Raw genomic sequence first — 23,612 nt, forward strand, 5'->3', positions numbered from 1 at the left:
AAGCAAAGTCGGTATTCGAACCTGAGACCTTCGAGTAAGAGTACCATATTTCCCGCATGTGGAATAAAAAGTGAGGTCGATTTTTTGTGGAACAAAAGCCCCATAATGTCGAAATGTAAAAAAAGTGGAAAGTTAAAAAAAAAAAAAAAAAAAAAAAAAAAGCCACTAGCTTGAAAAATATAAATATGGTAATTAGGACGTTTAACTCATTTCCAAGTATAGGTAATTTTACTATTTTAATCATTTAAGTTTTTAATATTCGAGTTTATTTTTATTTTTCTTTCTTTTTTTAAAGCACAACAAAATCTTCAGTCAAAAACATTTTTCGAACCAAGACGATTGCTCAGGTTTCTCGGAAAAATCTGTACCGGACGGGATTCGAACCCACGTCCTCTAGACCCAGGAGGACCACACGTTAATGACAAACATAGGAGTATGAACACTAAACACAGGCAAGCGTAGGTAAAGCAGGAGAGCAGGATTAAATTGAGGCAGAGTTTGTTTATTTATGGCAATTATTCAGAATCCACGACAATGAAAAAGAAAGCTCCTTTTTTGTGTTTAACTAACCTATAATAACAACAACTGGTCAATGCTCATTTATAACAACTCTTTTTTGCAGCAATTTTCCATTGACTTGACTTCTGAACAAGTGCCTTATTTCTTCATGGTTTTAAGTGGCAGGGTTCTCAGTCCACTCGTTCCTGGAACGACTTAAGATTTGATGAGGGTTCTCCTAGCGGTCTTCCACTCAACCACTTTAGTCCTGGATCTCCTTGAATTTTTGTTTCCTCCGGGCACTGAAAGGTAGCAGTCTTTCTGTATCGAACTCTGAGCAGGACGCCTGGAATAGAGTAAGAAATAGAGGTGATTTAGATATGGATTATGGAATGGGTATTTTTATCTTTCTATTCAACCCATCACAAGCACAAAGTACTTAGAGCTGAATCCTCATCTAAAACTTTAGCGTGATCGAGGGTTTCTAAGCAAGAATAGCCTGATCCGGCTTACGTCCTTTTGGGGTAAAACAGCTTTTCTAATGCGAAATGGTGTTGGAAGTTAGTCCAAAAATAAGTATTTTGATATCTCCTTCTTCTTCGCCTTTTCCCGTGTACAGACGGGGTGAGTGTTTTTCGTCAGCCTCTCAATCAGCCCTGGGGTGGTTGCTTTGAGCTGACATTTCATTTTGGCTACAAACATTTTATGAGTGGATGCCTTTTGCACTCAACCTTTACTATTTCTTTAGCAAGGGAAATTCCAGACTGATATCCTCCCTATTTAAAGTCCCCCAGCCAGACTAAACTTGTTTACTCCCTGTTTAACGTCCCCCAGCCAGACTAAGCTAATCTACTCCCTGTTTAACGCCCCCCAGCCAGACCAGACTTTTAATAGGGTGATATAAAATCCCCACAAATAGTGTCCAATATTTAGCCCACCTCCCCTGTCACTCACCTCGGCAAACCAGGCCACCTGCAGGAGCTGTCCGGCAGTTGGTCTCTTATCCGCATGTGTGTTGAGTAGTTGTCCTATGAGTTCTCTAGCAGGCACTGATATGTGGCCGCACTGCTCGGGGGGAAAACTGTAATCCGCCACTGAGATATGGGCACGCGTCTCTTCCTCACTCTCGTCTAGGGAATGGAGATACGCCACTGCAAAGATTTTATTTTGTTAGTTTATTTAATTTTATTATAGAATAGAATAGAATAGAATAATTCATTGTATTCATCAATATTTAATTTTATTAAGGCCCGTTTCAGTCTGCTCCCACGGCGTGGGTGGTCATTGCGCTCACCTTTTTTATTTTGTTAGTTTATTTAATTTTATTATAGAATAGAATAGAATAATTAATTGTATTTATCAATATTTAATTTTATTAAGGCCCGTTCCAGTCTGCTCCCACGGCGTGGGTGGTCATTGCGCTCGCCTTGCACGGGGGAGACCCGGGTTCGCTTCCCAGCGGGGTCAAAAAATGTGTATCATGCAAATGATTGATTCCGTGACTGGCTGTTAGGGCCCACTCAGCCTCGTAAGGAAAATGAGTAGCTATGACATATAAATGCGCATAGCCCGGACATTATTTTTGGGCGTCTACAGGGGTTTATACCCACAAATCCTTCTCACAAACACCGAAAGTAAAGTAACTAGGTACAAGATTTTTTCTCATTTGGGTCAAAATAACCAGACTTACCTCAATAGTATATACAGTAGGACTCCCAGACTCCACATATCAGTACTAGGACCAGCAGTGGCAGGGGATGTTAACATTTCCGGTGAAGCAAACTCCAAGTCAGGCAACACCACAGTGGACACACTCACACTCGAGCCCAGGTCTATCAGTTTGAGAACCGCTCCGTTCATTAGAATATTCTCCGGCTGAAAGGATAAAGGAAAACATGTGATTGGACTGCTTAAGCCATGACTTAGAAAAAAACATGACTTTAAATTGGTCACAACTGTATGTTTTGGTTTTGTATCATATAATATATGGTGAGCCTTTTTGTTCATACTTACCTGTGTCTAGTTTCAATACTTTGAGCAGCCCATCGTCCCCGCCCACAGCAATCCATCCCTGATTCTGATGCCATGCTAAACAGTTCACTTTGGTGTTGTTTGGAATTGCAATCTGAAATACATAATCCGAGAGAATTCAATGAAGGAATGAAGAAGAGATCTTTGTCCAACAGTGTACCAGAGAACAGCTTTAACGTACCATGATGATAATGAGACAAGATGTTATTTCAGTGATTGTCATGTGGGATGAACCAAATGTACACAGATTTAATCAAGTGTTCAAGGTAGGTATTAAAATACTAGGAAAGCGTTTCAGTCCGTAGAAACCTATCCGTAGAAGTATTTATGACTAATATGACTTACCTTTTTACTGAGATAGATGAACATCTTGGTAGGTTTCAATCAGGAGTTCGAAAAAACCACTTTAGTCCTGGATCTCCTTGAATTTTTGTTTCCTCCGGGCACTGAAAGGTAGCAGTCTTTCTGTATCGAACTCTGAGCAGGATGCCTGGAATAGAGTAAGACATAGAGGTGATTAAATATGGATTATGGAATGGGTATTTTTATTTTTCTATTCAACCCATCACAAGCACAAAGTACTTAGAGCTTTTATTATGTTAAGGCGGTCTCTTCCTGATCCCTTATGTGCCGCGTCCATTTTAATTTAGGACTATTGCACTGCGTACTTAGAGCTGAATCCTCGTCTAAAGCTTTAGCGTGATTGGAGTTTCTAAGCAAGAATAGCCTGATCCGGCTTACGCCCTTTTGGGGTAAAACAGCTTTTCTCATGCCAAATGGTGTTGGAAGTTAGTCCAATAATAATTATTTTGATATCTCCTTCTTCTTCGCCTTTTCCCGTGTTCAGACGGGGTCAGCGTTTTTGTCAGCCTCTCAATCAGCCCTGGGGTGGTTTTGCTTTGGGCTGACATTTGATTTGGCTACAAACATTTTACGAGTGGATGCCCTTAGCACTCAACCTTTACTATTTCTTAACCAAGGGAAATTCCAGGCTGGTATCCTCCCAGTTTAAAGTCCCCAGCCAGACTAAGCTTGTTTACTTCCTGTTTAACTTCCCCCAGCCAGACTAAGCTAATCTACTCCCTGTTTAACGTCCCCCAGTCAGACCAGACTTTTAATAGGGTGATATAATTTATTTTTATTTTATTTTTTTATTTGAATGGGTATTTTTATCTTTCTATTCAACCCATCACAAGCACAAAGTACTTAGAGCTGAATCCTCATCTAAAACTTTAGCGTGATCGAGGGTTTCTAAGCAAGAATAGCCTGATCCGGCTTACGTCCTTTTGGGGTAAAACAGCTTTTCTAATGCGAAATGGTGTTGGAAGTTAGTCCAAAAATAAGTATTTTGATATCTCCTTCTTCTTCGCCTTTTCCCGTGTACAGACGGGGTGAGTGTTTTTCGTCAGCCTCTCAATCAGCCCTGGGGTGGTTGCTTTGAGCTGACATTTCATTTTGGCTACAAACATTTTATGAGTGGATGCCTTTTGCACTCAACCTTTACTATTTCTTTAGCAAGGGAAATTCCAGACTGATATCCTCCCTATTTAAAGTCCCCCAGCCAGACTAAACTTGTTTACTCCCTGTTTAACGTCCCCCAGCCAGACTAAGCTAATCTACTCCCTGTTTAACGCCCCCCAGCCAGACCAGACTTTTAATAGGGTGATATAAAATCCCCACAAATAGTGTCCAATATTTAGCCCACCTCCCCTGTCACTCACCTCGGCAAACCAGGCCACCTGCAGGAGCTGTCCGGCAGTTGGTCTCTTATCCGCATGTGTGTTGAGTAGTTGTCCTATGAGTTCTCTAGCAGGCACTGATATGTGGCCGCACTGCTCGGGGGGAAAACTGTAATCCGCCACTGAGATATGGGCACGCGTCTCTTCCTCACTCTCGTCTAGGAATGGAGATACGCCACTGCAAAGATTTTTATTTTGTTAGTTTATTTAATTTTATTATAGAATAGAATAATTAATTGTATTTATCAATATTTAATTTTATTAAGGCCCATTCCAGTCTGCTCCCACGGCGTGGGTGGTCACTGCGCTCACATTGCACGGGGTGACCCGGGTTGGCTTCCCATCGGGGTCAAAGTGTATCATGCAAATGATTGATTCCGTGACTGGCTGTTAGGGCCCACTCAGCCTCGTAAGGAAAATGAGTAGCTATGACATATAAATGCGCATAGCCCGGACATTATTTTTGGGCGTCTACAGGGGTTTATACCCACAAATCCTTCTCACAAACACCGAAAGTAAAGTAACTAGGTACAAGATTTTTTCTCATTTGGGTCAAAATAACCAGACTTACCTCAGTAGTATATACAGTAGGACACCCAGACTCCACATATCAGTACTAGGACCAGCAGTGGCGGGGGACGTTAACATTTCCGGTGAAGCAAACTCCAAGTCAGGCAACACCACAGTGGACACACTCACACTCGAACCCAGGTCTATCAGTTTGAGAACCGCTCCGTTCATTAGAATATTCTCCGGCTGAAGGGATAAAGGAAAACAGGTGAATGGACTGCTTAAGCCATGACTTAGAAAAAATATGACTTTAAGTTGGCCACAACTGTATGTTTTGTATCATTGGCCAATTGATTAAAATGAAAGTTAAACTTCCTTTTTCGGCGCAAACGACATGCACAAAACATTGTTAAAGCGCCTAATAGGAAAAAAAAACTTCCTTTTTTGCCAGCCTAGTTAGCTTGGTTGGTAGCGCGTCTGCCTTGTAAGCGCTAGGCCGCGGGTTAGATTTCCGTCCGGGGCGGATTTTATCCTGAAGGGATAAGGTTCGTTCTCGGAACAGCTTGCTTTATCCTATCCTGTCTTCTTTCTCTATTTGATTTTGGGACGATAAGACCTTAGCAGTTACAGTTCCCTCTATAATAATTGATTAAAGGGGACAAGCTTAGTGCTAACGCGCTTGCTTTCCATGCAGAAAATCTAGAATATCCCCTCCCATGGACCAAACACCTACATAATACTAAGTATGTCTTGTTATTGGCTTACCCTAATGTCCTTATGTGCTATTTGCTGACTATGCAGACAGTGTAGAGCGGAGTGTAGCTGTCGTATTATACAACAGATGTAGGACTCTGTGATGGTACTCTGCCGACAGAGGTGCTGGATAAGAGATTCACCGTGAACTCTGTGAAATATCGATGTTATTCAACATTAGACTGATTAATTTATTCATCGAGATCGAGATCGATTAATTTATTTATTCATCGAGACCGAGAGTTTCACCATCGATTCCAATGTCCTTATGTGCTATTTGCTGACTATGCAGACAGTGTAGAGCGGAGTGTAGCTGTCGTATTATACAACAGATGTAGGACTCTGTGGTGGTACTCTGCCGACAGAGGTGCTGGATAAGAGATTCACCATGTACTCTGTGAAATATCGAAGTTATTCAACATTAGGCTGATTAATTTATTCATCGAGATCGATTAATTTATTCATCGAGATCGATTAATTTATTCATCGAGATCGATTAATTTATTCATCGAGATCGATTACTTTATTCATCGAGATCGATTAATTTATTCATCGAGATCGATCAATTTATTTATTCATCGAGACCGAGAGTTTCACCATCGATTCTGGACTGCGTCAATTTAATAATAAAACAAAGAAACAATCAATAAGCATCATGTTATGTATCACCAAACTGGCATACCAGGTCTACAGTTGCAGGTTGACATATCATAGACTTGAGACTTCTGCGCAACCAAAGGACCTTGTAAGCGCTAATGAGAGCGTTCGATTCCCGCCCGGGGCAAATTAAACATAAACAGTTAAGGTTCGTTCTCAAAACGACTGGCTTTCTCCTACACTATCATCTTCCTCTCTTCGATTTGGGAACGATATGATTATGCATTTTATTAAAAAAAAAAAATCGCAAATTTCAAAGCATATTTTGGGGTTTTTTTGTGTTACATAAAATCCCAAGTCTAGTAATTAGGTACTCACAGTTGCATGACAATAGTATCAGTGCCGGGTACAGGGGCGTTTTCAAACAGAGCCAGTGCCGTAGGAATGTGTGCATGCATGAGTGTAGATAGGAGGTTGTACTCTGCTCTGGTGATCTGCTGGGGTTGTCGCTCCCGTGGTATCTGTTTGAGGGCTACCAGCTGGCCTGTCCCGCGATCCCGCGCCTTGCGGACTGTACAGAACCTGCCGTTACCTGAAAGAAACAGTAGGAATGAAGTTATTAATACAGAACCTGCCGTTACCTGGTAGCGCTTCTGTCTTGTAAGCGCTAGGGTTCGCATATTTTTCTTCCTTATGTAGTGATCAAGACGCTCGCCCGGTTAAGCTACTCAGTTCAAAGCTACTCGCTACTCACCTAATCTCTCCAGCTCCTCATATCGGTGCTCAAACTGTTCTTGCTGCCATCGGGTCTCAAACGGGACGGTATAGAGAACCTTGTACTCGTTGTTAATACAGAATGTATACGTGTGTCCTGGAGCTAGATCATCCACCTATACACATAGGGTGACATAGGAACAGAGAGGGTTAATTTTATGAAAATAGGAAATATATGTACATGATAATTTTAGAAAGACATTTGATTTTTGCCCGGGGCAAACTTTACCCTTAAAACATAAGGTTCGTTCTAGGAACTCTTGGCTTTCTCCTGTACTGACTTTCTTCTCTCTTCGATTTCAGGACGATAAGACTTCAATTGGTACAGTTCCCTCTATCAAACCTCTAAAAAAGACCTTTTTTTTCATTTGGAAGAAATTAAAGACTTTTTTTCAAAGTTTTTTTTTATTTGTATTTATTTTTTCAAAGTTTTTAGTGTTTCATCGTCGTTTGTATCTCGTAGCTTTGAGTCTTTGTCATAGCATGCCCATCCCGAAGTATGTCCCTCATCAGATGGGCGAATAGAGACACAATACTTCCCATTTAGGTGCCGCATAATATTTTTCTTCATCTCCTGGACAAACTCCTTTATACTACAAAGTCTTATACTGGATCGAGTTTTCCCTTCTTTTCCCATTTTTTTTTCTTTTTTTTTGACGGTGTAAGAATCGAACCCAAACCCTTTTCATCCAAACCACTTACCTGTATGGTACCATTGTGCGGACTAATCATCCATCACACACCACTCTTATGATCACACAGTCTTATACTGGACAGGTTCTCTGTAAGAAGGGCCACTTACCTGTATGGTACCATTGTGTGAACAAGGTTGCGGGTTGGATTCCCGCTCGGGGTGAAGTTTAAACAGATAAGTTTCGTTCTCAGAACGACTGGCTTTCTAAGAAGGTAGCGCGCTTTCCTTATAGCTCTTTTAAGAGCTAGGTCGTGGGTTGGATTCCCGCTCGGGGTGAACTTTAAACAGATAAGGTTCGTTCTCAGAACGGCTGCCTTTCTCCTATTGTGTCCTCCTTCTCTCTTCGATTTTGGGGCGATGAGTTGTTACCTATACCTAGTCCCCTCCATTTTTTTTTTTTTTTTACTGCCTATGGCACCAATATGTGAATACCTACTGTGTGATCCAGTTTGAAACCACTCAACATAACACAAAGTAACATAAATGCTAAGGAGGTACATACTTTAGAAGTCTATGTAAACATAAAAGCATCATTGTCCTTTACATAAAAAAAGGACATTCAAATGCTAAAGCAAAGTCGGTATTCGAACCCGAGACCTTCAGGGTAGGAGTACCATATTTTCCGCATGTGGAATCAAAAGTGAGAAGGTTGAGTTAGAAAGACATTTGATTTTTGCCCGGGGCAAACTTTACCCTTAAAACATAAGGTTCGTTCTAGGAACTCTTGGCTTTCTCCTGTACTGAGTTTCTTCTCTCTTCGATTTCAGGACGATAAGACTTCAATTGGTACAGTTCCCTCTATCAAACCTCTAAAAAAAGACCTTGTTTTCATTTGGAAGAAATTAAAGACTTTTTTTTTCAAAGTTTTTAGTGTTTCATCGTCGTTTGTATCTCGTAGCTTTGAGTCTTTGTCATAGCATGCCCATCCTGTAGTATGTCCCTCATCAGATGGGTGAATAGAGACACAATACATTTCCCATTTAGGTGCCGCATAATATTTTTCTTCATTTCCTGGACAATTACCTGTATGGTACCATTGTGCGGACTAATCACCCATCACACACCACTCTCATGATCACACAGTCTTATACTGGACAAGTTCTCTGTAAGAAGGACCACTTACCTGTATGGTACCATTGTGCGGACTAATCACCCATCACACACGTCTCTGTAAGAAGGGCCAATTACCTGTATGGTACCATTGTGCGGACTAATCACCCATCGCGCATCTGACCACACACCACTCTCATGATCACACAGTCTTATACTGGACAGGTTCTCTGTAAGAAGGGCCAATTCGACACTGGATTCGGACAGGGGGTGTACATTGATGACGGGTTGTGTGGCCGGGTTGAAATCTAACGGACTGGATGGCATGGGAGGGCGGGGGAGGGTTTTCTGAAAGGGAAAGACGGGCAGATCAAGAGGGGTTGCCTAGTGGGGGATTTCTGGTGAATGAGAGATGAGTGTTGTCGTCTTTTCTCCTCAAATGGATGCTTTTGACGGACTTAACGAATCGAGTTTCACGATCTAACGGACTGGATGGCATGGGGGGGCGGGGGAGGGTTTTCTGAAAGGGAGAGACGGGCAGGTCAAGAAGGGTTGCCTAGTGGGGGATTTGTGGTGAATGAGAGATGAGTGTTGTCGTCTTTTCTCCTCAAATGGATGCTTTTGACGGACTTAACGAATCGAGTTTCATGTGCCACTGGATGGCATGGGGGGGCGGGGGAGGGTTTTCTGAAAGGGAGAGACGGGCAGGTCAAGAGGGGTTGCCTAGTGGGGGATTTGTGGTGAATGAGAGATGAGTGTTGTCGTATTTTCTCCTCAAATTGATGCTTTTGACGGACTGAACGTATCGAGTTTCATGTACCATAATATATTTTGGAGGTTAGAAGGCATTACTAACTCCTATGTTTCCTAGAGCAGAGGCCATTACTAAATGTTTGCTCTCTAAAGCACACATGCGATCACGACAACACTGGTCTCAAATTCTCAATGTGCAGAGTTACAAAATTAAATGAAAAAATATAGTACCTAAATCGTGCACAAAACATTAGTAAAATCAACTAAGTAAAAAAGCATGCGGTCAGCCAATTTAACTATGACTCTGGTATTTTGCAAGCAAACCCTTAAAATAAATTTATTATTATTTTATTGGAACCCTTTTATCTAGACAAAAATAAATTAGCCAGGGAAAGGGGGAGTTTACTTCTCTTATCTGATCTTGGATAGTTGCCAAAAAGGCAATCGACTAATCATTTACATCGTGCCTGAATTAAATATTCTTAAATCATCAGAGTAGGTCTGAGATATTGGGCCTGAACCCCGAACAAAAAGAGAATATCAAGCTGTGTCCACACAGAGTCGACGGCTGTCGCGTCGATCGATGTCGACTGAAACCCAAAAAGGCAATCGACTAATCAACTAATCATTTACATCGTGCCTGAATTAAATATTCTTAAATCATCAGAGTAGGTCTGAGATATTGGGCCAGAACCCCCAACAAAAAGGGAATATCAAGCTGTGTCCACACAGAGTCGATCGCCGTCGCGTCGATCGATGTCGACTGAAACGGTCCACACTGCCTCGACAACATAGATTCACCTCGTCGATCGACAGTCGTCGACTAAGTGTGGACACAGCTGTACAGGTTTTCATTAGGGTAGATTTTAGCTAAATTTTCATTTAATTATTCTTTTAACTGACGAGGCGTGAAATCTATTAAAAATTTGATTAGTAAAAGATTAACAGTGCGAAAGAGAAGAGAAAGATTTGAAAGACAGTGAGATAAGAAGAAGAGGTATTTACCTCGGATTATTATTTACTTACCAGGTTTTAAGTATTCTACACTGAAAAATAGAGAAACTATTGATGACAGATCAAACTGAAGTTATGTTAATAAAGACACCATTGGTAAAATCACAGGAAACACGATGAGTCAATTCGGATTGACAGATCAAACTGAAGTTATGTTAATAAAGACACCATTGGTAAAATCACAGGAGACACGATGAGTAAATTCGGATTTTTTTTCTGTCATTTTCCCGTTTTTACTGGCGTGGTCTTAGATAAATTTGCATGAAAGAAGTTGAAGCATACATACATATTTACGTATGCTTCAACATATTTTCTTCACCTATCTGGCCAAAGTATGCTAGCAGAAAGCTAATACCTCCAGCTTTTTAGAATCCAATTGTTGGAATAGCTATGTATTTGAGGTCTTAGAATTCGGATTTTTTTTTTCTGTCGTTTTCCCGTTTTTACTGACGTGGTCTTAGATAAATTTGCACGAAAGAAGTTGAAGCATACATATTTACATATGCTTCAACATATTTTCTTCACCTATCTGGCCAAAGTATGCTAGCAGAAAGCTAATACCTCCAGTTTTTTAGAATCCAATTGTTGGAATAGCTATGTATTTGAGGTCTTAAGAGCATAGGACTAGCGGAAATTATACAGCTAGCAGCGCACCGCAGCCTAAATAAATAACATACATGCAAGCTATAAATGAGAATAGTAGAATATGTTAAGTCCTTTTATAACCATTTGAGAAGATTCCCGATTTGCGACTAGCGGAAATTATACAGCTAGCAGCGCACCGCAGCCTAAATAAATAACATACATGCAAGCTATAAATGAGAATAGTAGAATATGTCAAGTCCTTTTATAACCATTTGAGAAGATTCCCGATTTGTCGAGTTGAATACATCGAGAGGGTACTCAAAGTACTCATCTCTTGAAAGGAGTATCGATCGATATACCGTACGAATTATCGATCCATTAAACCAAGTTATAAAAGCACTCGACATATTAATATGTTTCATTTTGACAAGTAGGTTAAATAAAAATAAAGAATAGAAGATGGAAAAGAGCTAACCTTAAATTTAACGCTAATATCACAATATGAAATTTGTCAAAATAAAATATTATAGAGAAATAATAATTATACAAGTCAAACTTTTTCGCTTATGTGGGACAGGTTGTGTGAGAGATATGGAAGAATTGATGAACATGATAGCAGCGTTACGAACAGCAAAACACCTTGTTGGAGGCCCCAAACAGAATCCCTAATCTAGCGAGTGTAGAGGCCTCAGCAAATAGAAGACAGGCATTGACAGTGGCGGAAACATAGCTCTAATCCCTGCGGGAAATCTCCCACGAGAAAACATAGCGGAACATGATAGCAGCGTTACGAACAGCAAAACACCTTGTTGGAGGCCCCAAACAGAATCCCTAATCTAGCGAGTCCAGAGGCCTCAGCAAACAGAAGACAGGCATTGACAGTGGCGGAAACATAGCTCTAATCCCTGCGGGAAATTTCCCACGAGAAAACATAGCGGAAACCTGCCTCGGTGGTGTAGTGGTCAAGGCGCTCGCCTGGTAAACAGGAGGGCAAATTCTCTTCTTTTTCCCACAATGAAGACCGAAGAACAAATTATTAATGCGCTCCGCCCATGGGTTCCCACGAAATAACAGACCAAAGAAGAGAATTTGCCCAGAGTACTAATCAAGGGGGGAGGAGTTTCGAACGTCAAAATCCCACCCCAAAATGTTTAACGAGTACAAAACTCGACCTCCTCTAAGATCCCAAATTCGTCCCTCATAATATTAAAATTTCCCCTAAAAAACAGACCAAAGAAGAGAATTTTCCCACAGGACTAATGCCACCCCAAAAAGTGTCCCATGGGTTCCCACGAAATAACAGACCAAAGAAGAGAATTTGCCCCGAGTACTAATCAAGAGGGAGGAGTTTCGAACGTCAAAATCCCGCCCCAAAATGTTTAACGAGTACAAAACTCGACCTCCTCTAAGATCCCAAATTCGTTCCTCATAATATTAAAATTTCCCCTAAAAAAAAAACAGACCAAAGAAGAGAATTTTTCCCACAGGACTAATGCCGCCCGAAAAAAGTGTCAATGAGCACAAAACTCGACGCCCTATCCTCCTCCTATCGTTCTTACCGAATGAGCGGGGGGCGGGGGGAGAGGGGTCTCCCACCATTTTCTCCCCTCCCCTCCTTCCCCTCTCGCGGGGGGCGTGTCACTGGCCGAGCGCCTCATTGGTCCGGAGCCTGAGTGGGAGGAGCCTAAGTGCAAGGGCATGGTGTAGTGGTGTGGGTGGGGGTGACTAAAACCAGAGGCGAAGGGGGAGGGGGGCGATTAATGATTTTGGCGTGCGAGGGAGGGGGTGGAGGCGAAATGAAGAAAAAACATGGTTTACCTAGGGATGGTTTTACAAAAGGCGGGTATTTCGACATTTGCATTTTTTCATTTATTTTCAGCAATGGAGGAGTATTTTCAGATATTTTAAAAAAAGCTGTACCTACGTACTTTGATTAATAAATTAATGATATGAATAATTAGGAAATAAATAACTAAATAAAATAAAATCGGAATCAGGAATTTGTCGAAATACTGGCTAAGTGTAAATCAGCCTTGAAAAAATGTCTTGGAAGAAAAATATAAATAAAATGGCAAAAGGGGTGAGAATAAAAGAAAATACAATAAAAATTGTGTGTATGTTTGCATATTTTGCTGAAATTTTGCTTGAAACAATATGATCTATTCGTATCGGCGCGAAAGACATACTGTCCATAAGTGCTAAAGCGCCTCATAGAAAGACAAAGAAAAGTTCAATTTCAGCAAAACAAAACATACAAAAGATTGTAAAAACTTACAGACCAACAAATCAGAGACAGCATTAAATGGTTTCATGGTAGTACATTTTGATCATGGCTTTAATATTTACAACAGAGGGGGGAGAGAAATCTTAAAATATATAAATAATTTGGTAAGTTTAGAGGGTAATGGGGTTTTAGAAATTGAAATTGCAGAACAGTACATATTAGTACATATTGAAGTAGAGTAGTACATTGGTTGTTTTTGTAAAATCCTCCCAATAATATTCATTTCAGAGTATTCAGTGAAAACCAAATCCTTGGGTGTATTTTTCTTTCGGAAACTCAGACGATCTCTTCTGAGACTTATTTCCCCATTTTTAAAGGAAAATACGGGAATTAGTTCAACCATTAGGTGGCGTGGTAGCGCCTGTACTAAATTTTTGAAAATCCAAGATGGTGCGTTCCCGACCATCGAAGGTCTAGTGTTCAGTTTTCCGAAAGGAAAATAAACCCTTCTAGAATAAAAAAAAATCAATTTTCAAATATAATAATGAACGTCTTTTGCAGTAAAATGGAGGATTTCTTTCGCTAATGGCAAAAGGGGTGAGAATATAAGAAAATACAATAAAAATTGTGTGTATGTTTGCATATTTTGCTGAAATTTTGCTTGAAACAATATGTATAATCTATTCGTATCGGCGCGAAAGACCTACTGTCCATAAGTGCTAAAGCGCCTCATAGAAAGACAAAGAAAAGTTCAATTTCAGCAAAACATACAAAAGATTGTAAAAACTTACAGACCAACAAATCAGAGACAGCATTAAATGGTTTCATGGTAGTACATTTTGATCATGGCTTTAATATTTACAACAGAGGGGGGAGAGAAATCTTAAAATATATAAATAATTTGGTAAGTTTAGAGGGTAATGGGGTTTTAGAAATTGAAATTGCAGAATAGTACATATTCAAGTAGAGTAGTACATTGGTTGTTTTTGTAAAATCCTCCCAATAATATTCATTTCAGAGTATTCAATGGAAACCAAATCTTTGGGTGTATTTTTCTTTCGGAAACTCAGACGATAGACTCCTTTCCCCATTTTTAAAGGAAAATACGGGAATTAGTTCAACCATTAGGTGGCGTGGTAGCGCCTGTACTAAATTTTTGAAAATCCAAGATGGCGCGTTCCCAACCATCGAAGATCTAGTGTTCAGTTTTCCGAAAGGAAAATAAACCCTTCTAGAATAAAAAAAAAATCAATTTTCAAATATAATAATGAACGTCTTTTGCAGTAAAATGGAGGATTTCTTTCGCTGGTGATTTTATGATTTATATTTAGGGCATAGAAATTCGTTCACAAGCAAAGAAATAACGTATAAGGTTGATAAATGCTTAAAAATATACGTAAGTACAATCAAGAATAAAATTAGGTAGGTACGATTCTATTTTAATTTTAGAATTTCGAATATAAAAATCAGGATTCTTCACAACCTAGGGGGATCGCTTACACATATTCAAGTAGAGTAGTACATTGGTTGTTTTTGTAAAATCCTCCCAATAATATTCATTTCAGAGTATTCAGTGAAAACCAAATCCTCGGGTGTATTTTTCTTTCGGATACTCAGACGATCTCTTCTGAGACTTATTTTAAATTTATTTAAAATAAGTCTCATTTATAAGGGAAAATACGGGAATTAGTTCAACCATTAGGTGGCGTGGTAGCGCCTGTACTAAATTTTTGAAAATCCAAGATGGCGCGTTCCCAACCATCGAAGGTCTAGTGTTCAGTTTTCCGAAAGGAAAATAAACCCTTCTAGAATAAAAAAAAAATCAATTTTCAAATATAATAATGAACGTCTTTTGCAGTAAAATGGAGGATTTCTTTCGCTGGTGATTTTATGATTTATATTTAGGGCATAGAAATTCGTTCACAAGCAAAGAAATAACGTATAAGGTTGATAAATGCTTAAAAATATACGTAAGTACAATCAAAAGTAAAATTAGGTAGGTACGATTCTATTTTAATTTTAGAATTTCGAATATAAAAAAATCAGGATTCTTCACAACCTAGGGGGATCGCTTACTCTAAGGGTTAGGTGGTAGAAAACGCCTCCGGCGTTAACCTCGCCTAGTGGTTACCTTCCACTCAAGAGTCTATTATTATTATTACAAGGCAGACGCACTACCAACTAAGCTAACTAGGCTGGCTAAGAAGCCCTTTTAATTTTCAGATAACCATTGAAAATACATAAGGAGCCCGTGGTAGAAAGTGTTGTGGCAGCATTTCTCCCAGAAAGTGACAAAAATCGCTCGCATCTCTAAATCTCTATCAAAAAATCGCTCCTGGGGAAAAATAAAAATTCTTTTTCGGAATTTACACACAAAAATCGAAAATTTCACCGTAAAAATGCACAGGTGCCGGGCAGAGCTTTAGTGTACATAGAAACTTTAAACATTACATTACGGCACAAAAAATCGCTCGCATCTCTAAATCTCTATCAAAAAATCGCTCCTGGGGAAAAATAAAAATTCTTTTTCGGAATTTACACACAAAAGTCGAAAATTTCACGTTAAAAATGCACAGGTGCCGGGCAGAGCTTTAGTGTACATAGAAACTTTAAACAATACATTACGGCGCGGGGTGCATTTTTTTAAGGTTCGTTCTCGGAACGGGGTTGTAAGCTCTGTGAGCTTTTGCATTTTAAAAATTTCCGATAACCATAAATAAAATCCGCCCCGGGCGGGAATCGAACCCGCGGCCTAGCGCTTACAAGGCAGACGCACTACCAACTAAGCTAACTAGGCTGGCCATAGAAACTTTAAACATTACATTACGGTGCGGGGTGCATGTCCTTTTTTCAAGGTTCGTTCTCGTTCTTTGAATTTTTTTAAATAGCCAATAACCATAAACGAGCGTGAACAACTGAACAACCCTTCTTTAAAGTTCAACAACATGATGTTAATAAAGCACGTGCATGTCCTTTTTTCAAGGTTCGTTCTCGTTCTTTGAATTTTTTTAAATAGCCAATAACCATAAACGAGCGTGAACAACTGAACAAACGTTCTTTAAAGTTCAACAACATGATGTTAATAAAGCATTTTTTTTTTCTTCAAGGCATACAGCTACAGCTCTGACCGACACCAAACCAAGGTCCAAATCAGCAAAATACAAAATAACTCTTCAACAAAATAAACAAAATTTAGGGGATCCAATCGTAAATACAAAATTAAATATAAAATAAAATGCTAATTTTCCGTCGTTCATGATCACTAGTTTCACAACATAAAATACCTACAGGGTACTTTCACTGTATACCGTGTGTACAATAAAAACCTACACAACCGCGAATTTTATAAACTGGAGGAAAATCAATGAGGTAACATATTATGAAAAGCAAGGGAATTGTTTTCTTCTAAAAAATGCAAAATTAGCGGGGAATTTTTTTCGAGTAGAAAAAACGAGGTATCCAATCATAACATTTACATCATAGTTCGTTTAAGACCGACCACTCAAGATCAGACTGTCTGACAGACCTTTTAGGTTATACGACCTTATAGGTCTGTCAGACCGCCGTGCGTCACGCGAGAACGTGTGTGGCGAAAAAAGCTTCTGACTTCTAGATCTCTCAGACGGTCTGAAGTCTGATGTCGGAGGCTTTTCCAGACACAAGTTCCAACGGTATGACCTACGTCGGAAGGACCTAGCTGCAAGATCAGACTGTCTGACAGACCTTTTAGGTTATACGACCTTATAGGTCTGTCAGACCGCCGTGCGTCACGCGAGAACGTGTGTGGTGGAAAACGCTTCTGACTTCTAGATCTCTCAGACGGTCTGAAGTCTGATGTCGGAAGCTTTTCCAGACACAAGTTTCAAACGGTCTGACCTTCGTCGGAAGGACCTAGCTGTGTAGCTTGTAAGCGCTGGGTCGGAGGTTCAATTCCCGCCCCTGGGTGGATTTTATCCTAAACAGATGAAGTTCGTTCTAGGAACGGCTGGCTGTCTCCTATACTGTCTTCCTTCTCTCCTCGCTTTCGGCATAATAATACCTCAGCAGTTACAGTTACCTCTATCAAACCTTAAAAATAAAAACTTGTTAAATTTTGGGCTGGATAGAGTTCCGTAGAAGTAGCGGAACTTATTGAGTACTGACCCACCCGTTTCGGTGTTCTTTCTTACCTCAAAATAGTTGTCAATATGTTCGGATACAATGTGTTCAGATACGGGTTTGTTCTGACAGTACACCACATACATAGATAGCTTTCTCTCATATCGTTTGAACAGGGGACCAATCTCTTCAGGATGTTCTATACACCTCTCTAGGGCTTTCAGGAAAATACTGCGGGGAGAAAAGGAGGGAGAGAGAGATGAGTTAGTTGAATCAAGATTTGAGGGCACGCCCAGTGGTAACGAGGTTGCTTGCCATGTGGAAGGTGCCGGTTTCGATCAAACCATCATCAAAGAAAATGGCACTATTTCGATGGCCAATTTTTAAACAGGTTACTTTCTTACTTCTCTAGGAGAGTCAATCTGTCAAGTAGCAACATATTAATATAGGAAGAAGAACAACGTCTTCACTTGACTAGTAACTTTGGAAACTGTAGGTAATTTTATTTCTACAAGAGATAAAAAAACAAAGTTACTAGTCAAGTGAAGACGTTGTTCTTTTTCCTATATTAATAGGTTACTTTCTGGTGTTCTCGTGTTGACCCATCACCTAAATGGGAAGTATTGTGTCTCATATCGCCCATCTGATGAGAGGCATACTAAGGGACGGGGATGCTACGACACAGAAATAAAAACGGCGGTGAAACACTCCATCTGGACAATCGGGTGCCTTTTCCCAGAGGCCGCCCCGAGACCCGCCGGAACCGGCAGGGGTTAACTCCTCCGGAACTTTCTCCTCGACACTCATTTTGTTCACCTGACGGAAGAATTGAAATTAGTATTTTAAATTGAGAATTTTTTTTTTTTATATTTACACTCCAAGCTAACTTTCACCCAAAGTATTGGGATGCACGAGGGATAATGACCTAACAGTCAACTCCGAGCATTTGAAAACACCGATCTTAACCTAAAGTTTCGTGTTGCATCAGGCGGTGAAACACTCCATCTGGACAATCGGGTGCCTTTTCCTGACCCACATTAAAAAAGAGAGCAAGATTTTTCTTTGAATAACCAAATGTTAAAACCCTGTGAATCAAGAACAAGTTAATCGAACTGGTAGCTATTCTAATAATAGAATCAAAGACTCACTCTCTATGCCATTCATAGATGGCTTCTATATAGAGGAGAATAAACGATTATATTGCAAACTAGATCACCTGTAGTTCTTTACCACGACTATTACTACTAGAATTAGAAGCTACAGAGGTCTCTGTACAATACAGAGGTCCACGCATGAGTAACTTGCCTTGCGCCGTGATTTTACCCTGCAATACAGAGGAGAATAAACGATTATACTGCAAACAACAACACCTGTAGCTCCTTACCACGACTGTTACTACTAGAACTAGAAGCTACAGAGGTCTCTGTACAATACAGAGGTCCACGCATGAGTAACTTGCCTTGCGCCGTGATTTTACCCTGCAATACAGAGGAGAATAAACGATTATACTGCAAACAACAACACCTGTAGCTCCTTACCACGACTATCACTACACTTATCTTCGATTTCGGGACGATAAGACCATAGCAGTTACAGTTCCCTCTGTCAAACCTCTTAAAAAAAATAATAATAATTTATTTATTAGAAAAATGACCTCATATTCAATATCTAGCATTTGAAACCACTTTATTATTAATATTGTAACGTTAGCTAGGGGGAGAAGGACACAGGACTGTAAGGGATGCCCGATTTTGGGGAATTTTCTTCGAGCAAAGGGTCTTGATTTAGGTCGAACTTGACTTGTAAAAGAGGGATACAGGAGGGGTCTTACTTGGTAGATTGTCAGATTAGAACTAAAAGTTGGGCGTGCTCGTTCTCAGAACGGCTAGCTTTCTCCTATCCTGTCGTCGTTCTATCTTCGATCTCGGGACGATAAGACCTCAGCAGTTACAGTTCCCACTATCAAACTCTCTTTACAAATGGGTTTGTGTTTCTGCTAATTTTAATTTTTTTCACCCCCACCCCCCTCTCTTTTTTTCTGAGTTAAGGTGTGTTTTCCTTTTGGAATTTCTCCTCTTCTGAAGGTAGTTTTTTTTTTTAGAAATTTACGGGATAACCCCATTTTTCCCCTGTTTCCACGAACATAGTTCTCACCTCTCTGTTTGATAGCAGACTGTATTCTGTCCTCCTCACTCTCATTGGAGTCGCGCATGAGTAACTTGCCTTGCGCCGTGATTTTACCCTGCAATACAGAGGAGAATAAACGATTATATTGCAAACTAGATCACCTGTAGTTCTTTACCACGACTGTTACTACTAGAGCTAGAAGCTACAGAGGTTTCTGTACAATACAGAGGTCCACGCATGAGTAACTTGCCTTGCGCCGTGATTTTACCCTGCAATATAGAGGAGAATAAACGATTATATTGCAAACTAGATCACCTGTAGTTCTTTACCACGACTATTACTACTAGAATCATTGGAGTCGCCACTCAGTCTAGAATGTCTCTGTTCGGTAGTATGTTGCTCCATGGTATTCTTCACCAGCTGCTCTATCTCACTCACATCGGCTGATTTACCGTCTTCCAGTGAAATGCCGGACGTCTGGAGGACAAGAGGGAGTAAGAGGGTTAAGTTTGAGCGGCGGAAAGTGGGCCATTGTTTAGTAAGAAGGTTGTGAATGGGTTAAAGATTTAATAATGAGACTCTTGATTGGTTATATTCATGTAGAAAATACAATAATAACAAGGAAAGGGCTTTTTTTTTTTTTTTAGAAATTTACGGGATAACCCCATTTTCCCCCCTGTTTCCACGAACATAGTTCTCACCTCTCTGTTTGATAGCGGACTGTATTCTGTCCTCCTCACTCTCATTGGACTCGCCGCTCAGTCTAGAATGTCTCTGTTCAGTAGTATGTTGCTCCATGGTATTCTTCACCAGCTGCTCTATCTCACTCACATCGGCTGATTTGCCGTCTTCCAGTGAAATGCCGGACGTCTGGAGGACAAGAGGGAGTAAAAGGGTTAAGTTTGAGCGGCGGAAAGTGGGCCATTGTTTAGTAAGAAGCTTGTGAATGGGTTAAAGATTTAATAATGAGACTCTTGATTAGTTATATTCATGTAGACAATACAATAATAACAAGGAAAGGGTCACATTTTAACGAAATGCAAGATGTCTGGTTATTATTTCGTAAATGCCTAAATAATAAAAGATATCGACAAAAGTATGGGAACCGACCGAGTAGATATGACTTTAAGCTGGGTTACGGGTTCGATTTCCGGCCAGGTCGAATACATGATTTTTTACTTACCCTATTGTTATGGGCTTGTACAACACTTACCCTATTGTTATGGGCTTGTTCAATACTTACCCTATTGTTATGGGCTTGTTCATTATGAACTAGGATGTCAATACTTACTCTATTGTTATGGGCTTGTACAACACTTACCCTATTGTTATGGGCTTGTTCAATACTTACCCTGTTGTTATGGACTTGTTCAATACTTACCCTATTGTTATGGGCTTGTTCAATACTTACCCTATTGTTATGGGCTTGTACAACACTTACCCTATTGTTATGGGCTTGTTCAATACTTACCCTATTGTTATGGGATTGTACAACACTTACCCTATTGTTATGGGCTTGTTCAATACTTACCCTATTGTTATGGGCTTGTTCAATACTTACCCTATTGTTATGGGCTTGCTCAATACTTACCCTATTGTTATGGGCTTGTTTAATACTTACCCTATTGTTATGGACTTGTTCAATACTTACCCTATTGGTATGGGCTTGTTCAATACTTACCCTATTGGTATGGGCTTGTTCAATACTTACCCTATTGTTATGGGCTTGTTTAATACTTACCCTATTGTTATGGGCTTGTTCAATACTTACCCTACTGTTATGGGCTTGTTTAATACTTACCCTATTGTTATGGGCTTGTTCAATACTTACCCTACTGTTATGGGCTTGTTAATTACTTACCCTATTGTTATGGGCTTGTTCAATACTTACCCTATTGTTATGGGCTTGTTCAATACTTACCCTATTGTTATGTGCTTGTTCAATACTTACCCTATTGTTATGGGCTTGTTCAATACTTATCCTATTGTTATGGGCTTGTTCAATACTTACCCTATTGTTATGGGTTTGTTCAATACTTACCCTATTGTTATGGGCTTGTTCATTACTTACCCTATTGTTATGGGTTTGTTCAATACTTACCCTATTGTTATGGGCTTGTTCATTACTTACCCTATTGTTATGGGCTTGTTCATTAGGAACTAGGATGGACTCGGAGATGGGCTTCATGGGAGGGGGAAGTTCAAGGTCATCCTCTCCTTCCTCCCCATTCTCAGAGGTGGGTCTTCCCTCCCCTTCTTCCGTACAATGACTAGATTCTGTTAGTGACGGCGGAGGACTCTGAAATAAGGGGTAATAGAAAGCAATGCATTAGTAATGGAGGAGTTGCAATTGGGAAAATATTATTCCGTACAATGACTAGATTCTGTTAGTGACGGCGGAGGACTCTGAAATAAGGTGTAATAGAAAGCAATGCATTAGTAATGGAGGAGTTACTGGGAAAATATTATTAATAAAAAGTCCCGCTCTATCCGTACAATGACTAGATTCTGTTAGTGACGGCGGAGGACTCTGAAATAAGGTGTAATAGAAAGCAATGCATTAGTAATGGAGGAGTTGCAATTGGGAAAATATTATATAATAAAAGGTCGATTCCTACGTTAAAAGTTGTCAAAAATCCAAATCTGAGGTCAAAACTCGGAAAAAGTAACTTTAAAAGGCCGAAAATTTAATTCTTAACTGCCGTTCTAATGAAAAAGTTCAAAGAGGTGTGACGTCAGATTTCACGTCAAAATGCGCAGAAACGCTTGCGCACAAACAAACGAAGCGGGATTCATGTCAAACCTCTTTAAACCTTTGTTTGTTTGTTCGTTTTTCTTTTTTTGCCTCTTTTTTCAAGTTCTCTATCAACTCACCTTGAGTCGCTTGTCATTGGCTAGGGATTTCTTACTACTATTACTATGACTATTATCAACTCACCTTGAGTCGCTTGTCATTGGCTAGGGATTTCTTACTACTATTACTATGACTGTTATCAACTCACCTTGAGTCGCTTGTCATTGGCTAGGGATTTCTTACTACTATTACTATAACTATTATCAACTCACCTTGAGTCGCTTGTCATTGGCTAGGGATTTCTTACTACTATTACTATGACTATGAGAGGTAGCTTTATCACTGGCTGCATTGTTTTTATCACTCTTCCCCTGGCTCAGCTTTCGGAGGGAAATGGTCGGCATCCAGCTATCGGGGGAGAGAACAGAAAAAAAAAGTTAATACTATGTATGTATAACAATATGATTAATGCTTATTTAATATTAGCCGAAATCCGTCGTTTCGCTCCGGATTTCTGCTAGTAAATGCTTCAGGCATGGCCGTTCATGTCACTCATCCACGCTTTATCACTGGCTGCATTGTTTTTATCACTCTTCCCCTGGCTCAGCTTTCGGAGGGAAATGGTCGGCATCCAGCTATCGGGGAGAGAACAGAAAAAAAAAGTTAATACTATGTATGTATAACAATATGATTAATGCTTATTTAATATTTATACTGCTCGAATGCGACTCTTTAGTCGCATTCGAGCACTGCCTCGGTGGCGGCTTTATCACTGGCTGCATTGTTTTTATCACTCTTCCCCTGGCTCAGCTTTCGGAGGGAAATGGTCGGCATCCAGCTATCGGGGAGAGGGGAGAGAACAGAAAAAAAGTTAATACTATCTTATATTATAAGAACGAGAGCCATTCACACACTGATCGCTCTATCTCCAGAACCACAACACCTAGAAAGCTGAAATTTGGTAGGAATATTCCTTTTATGGTCTAGGTGTGCAATAAGAAAGGATTTTGCGAAAATCTAAACCGATCCTGAGATATGATCAATTTTTGATCGCTAAAATCACCATAAGAAATACACAGAGTGCAGAGACTGAGGGAGAGAAAACTTTTCCTCGCTCGCCTAATATTGAGTTTCGTTTATGTTTTTAGTTTGATAAAAATACAAGTTCGGCCATGCCTTTTCCACAAGCTTGGCCATGCCTCGGGATGAACTAGCGGGATTCCGGAGCGAAGCGACGGAATTCAGCTAGTAAATCTTATATTATAAGAACGAGAACTCATTCACATTTCACACACTGATCGCCCTATCTCGAGAACCACCACACCTAGCAAGCTGCAATTTGGCAGCGATATTCCTTTTATGCTCTAGGGG

At 40.0% G+C, this 23,612-nt stretch overlaps 2 protein-coding genes and 1 long non-coding RNA gene across 3 annotated transcripts in view; all 3 read right to left on the reverse strand.

Moving 5' to 3' along the window:
* Positions 1–480: 480 nt before the first annotated feature.
* LOC103508676 (kalirin) overlaps positions 481–23,612 on the reverse strand; it is a 26,943-nt gene continuing 3,811 nt past the window's right edge. Inside the window, exons 2-10 of the mRNA XM_008473249.3 lie at positions 12,558–12,723; positions 8,785–8,994; positions 6,883–7,018; positions 6,507–6,720; positions 5,544–5,682; positions 4,840–5,024; positions 4,251–4,446; positions 2,932–3,019; positions 481–756 (exon numbers count right to left, since the gene is read on the reverse strand). Coding sequence (XP_008471471.2) covers positions 2,936–3,019; positions 4,251–4,446; positions 4,840–5,024; positions 5,544–5,682; positions 6,507–6,720; positions 6,883–7,018; positions 8,785–8,994; positions 12,558–12,723 — 1,330 coding nt within the window. The 3' untranslated portion in view covers positions 481–756; positions 2,932–2,935. The remainder of the gene's footprint in view (positions 757–2,931; positions 3,020–4,250; positions 4,447–4,839; positions 5,025–5,543; positions 5,683–6,506; positions 6,721–6,882; positions 7,019–8,784; positions 8,995–12,557; positions 12,724–23,612) is intronic.
* LOC103508677 (serine/threonine-protein kinase ppk25-like) lies at positions 679–2,368 on the reverse strand. The gene is made up of 3 exons (XM_008473250.3): positions 2,189–2,368; positions 1,453–1,649; positions 679–844 (listed from the first exon to the last, which is right to left on the reverse strand). Exons 1-2 carry the CDS (start codon positions 2,356–2,358, stop codon positions 1,619–1,621), a joined length of 201 nt encoding a protein of 66 aa, XP_008471472.1. The 5' UTR covers positions 2,359–2,368; the 3' UTR covers positions 679–844; positions 1,453–1,618.
* Positions 16,206–17,117, reverse strand: LOC113467183. The gene is made up of 2 exons (XR_003391350.1): positions 16,963–17,117; positions 16,206–16,748 (listed from the first exon to the last, which is right to left on the reverse strand). It is a non-coding gene; the product is annotated as an uncharacterized LOC113467183 (long non-coding RNA).

Source organism: Diaphorina citri, unplaced genomic scaffold (assembly GCF_000475195.1).
Source record: "Diaphorina citri unplaced genomic scaffold, Diaci psyllid genome assembly version 1.1 scaffold424, whole genome shotgun sequence".
In the NCBI taxonomy this organism is placed as follows: domain Eukaryota; kingdom Metazoa; phylum Arthropoda; class Insecta; order Hemiptera; family Psyllidae; genus Diaphorina; species Diaphorina citri.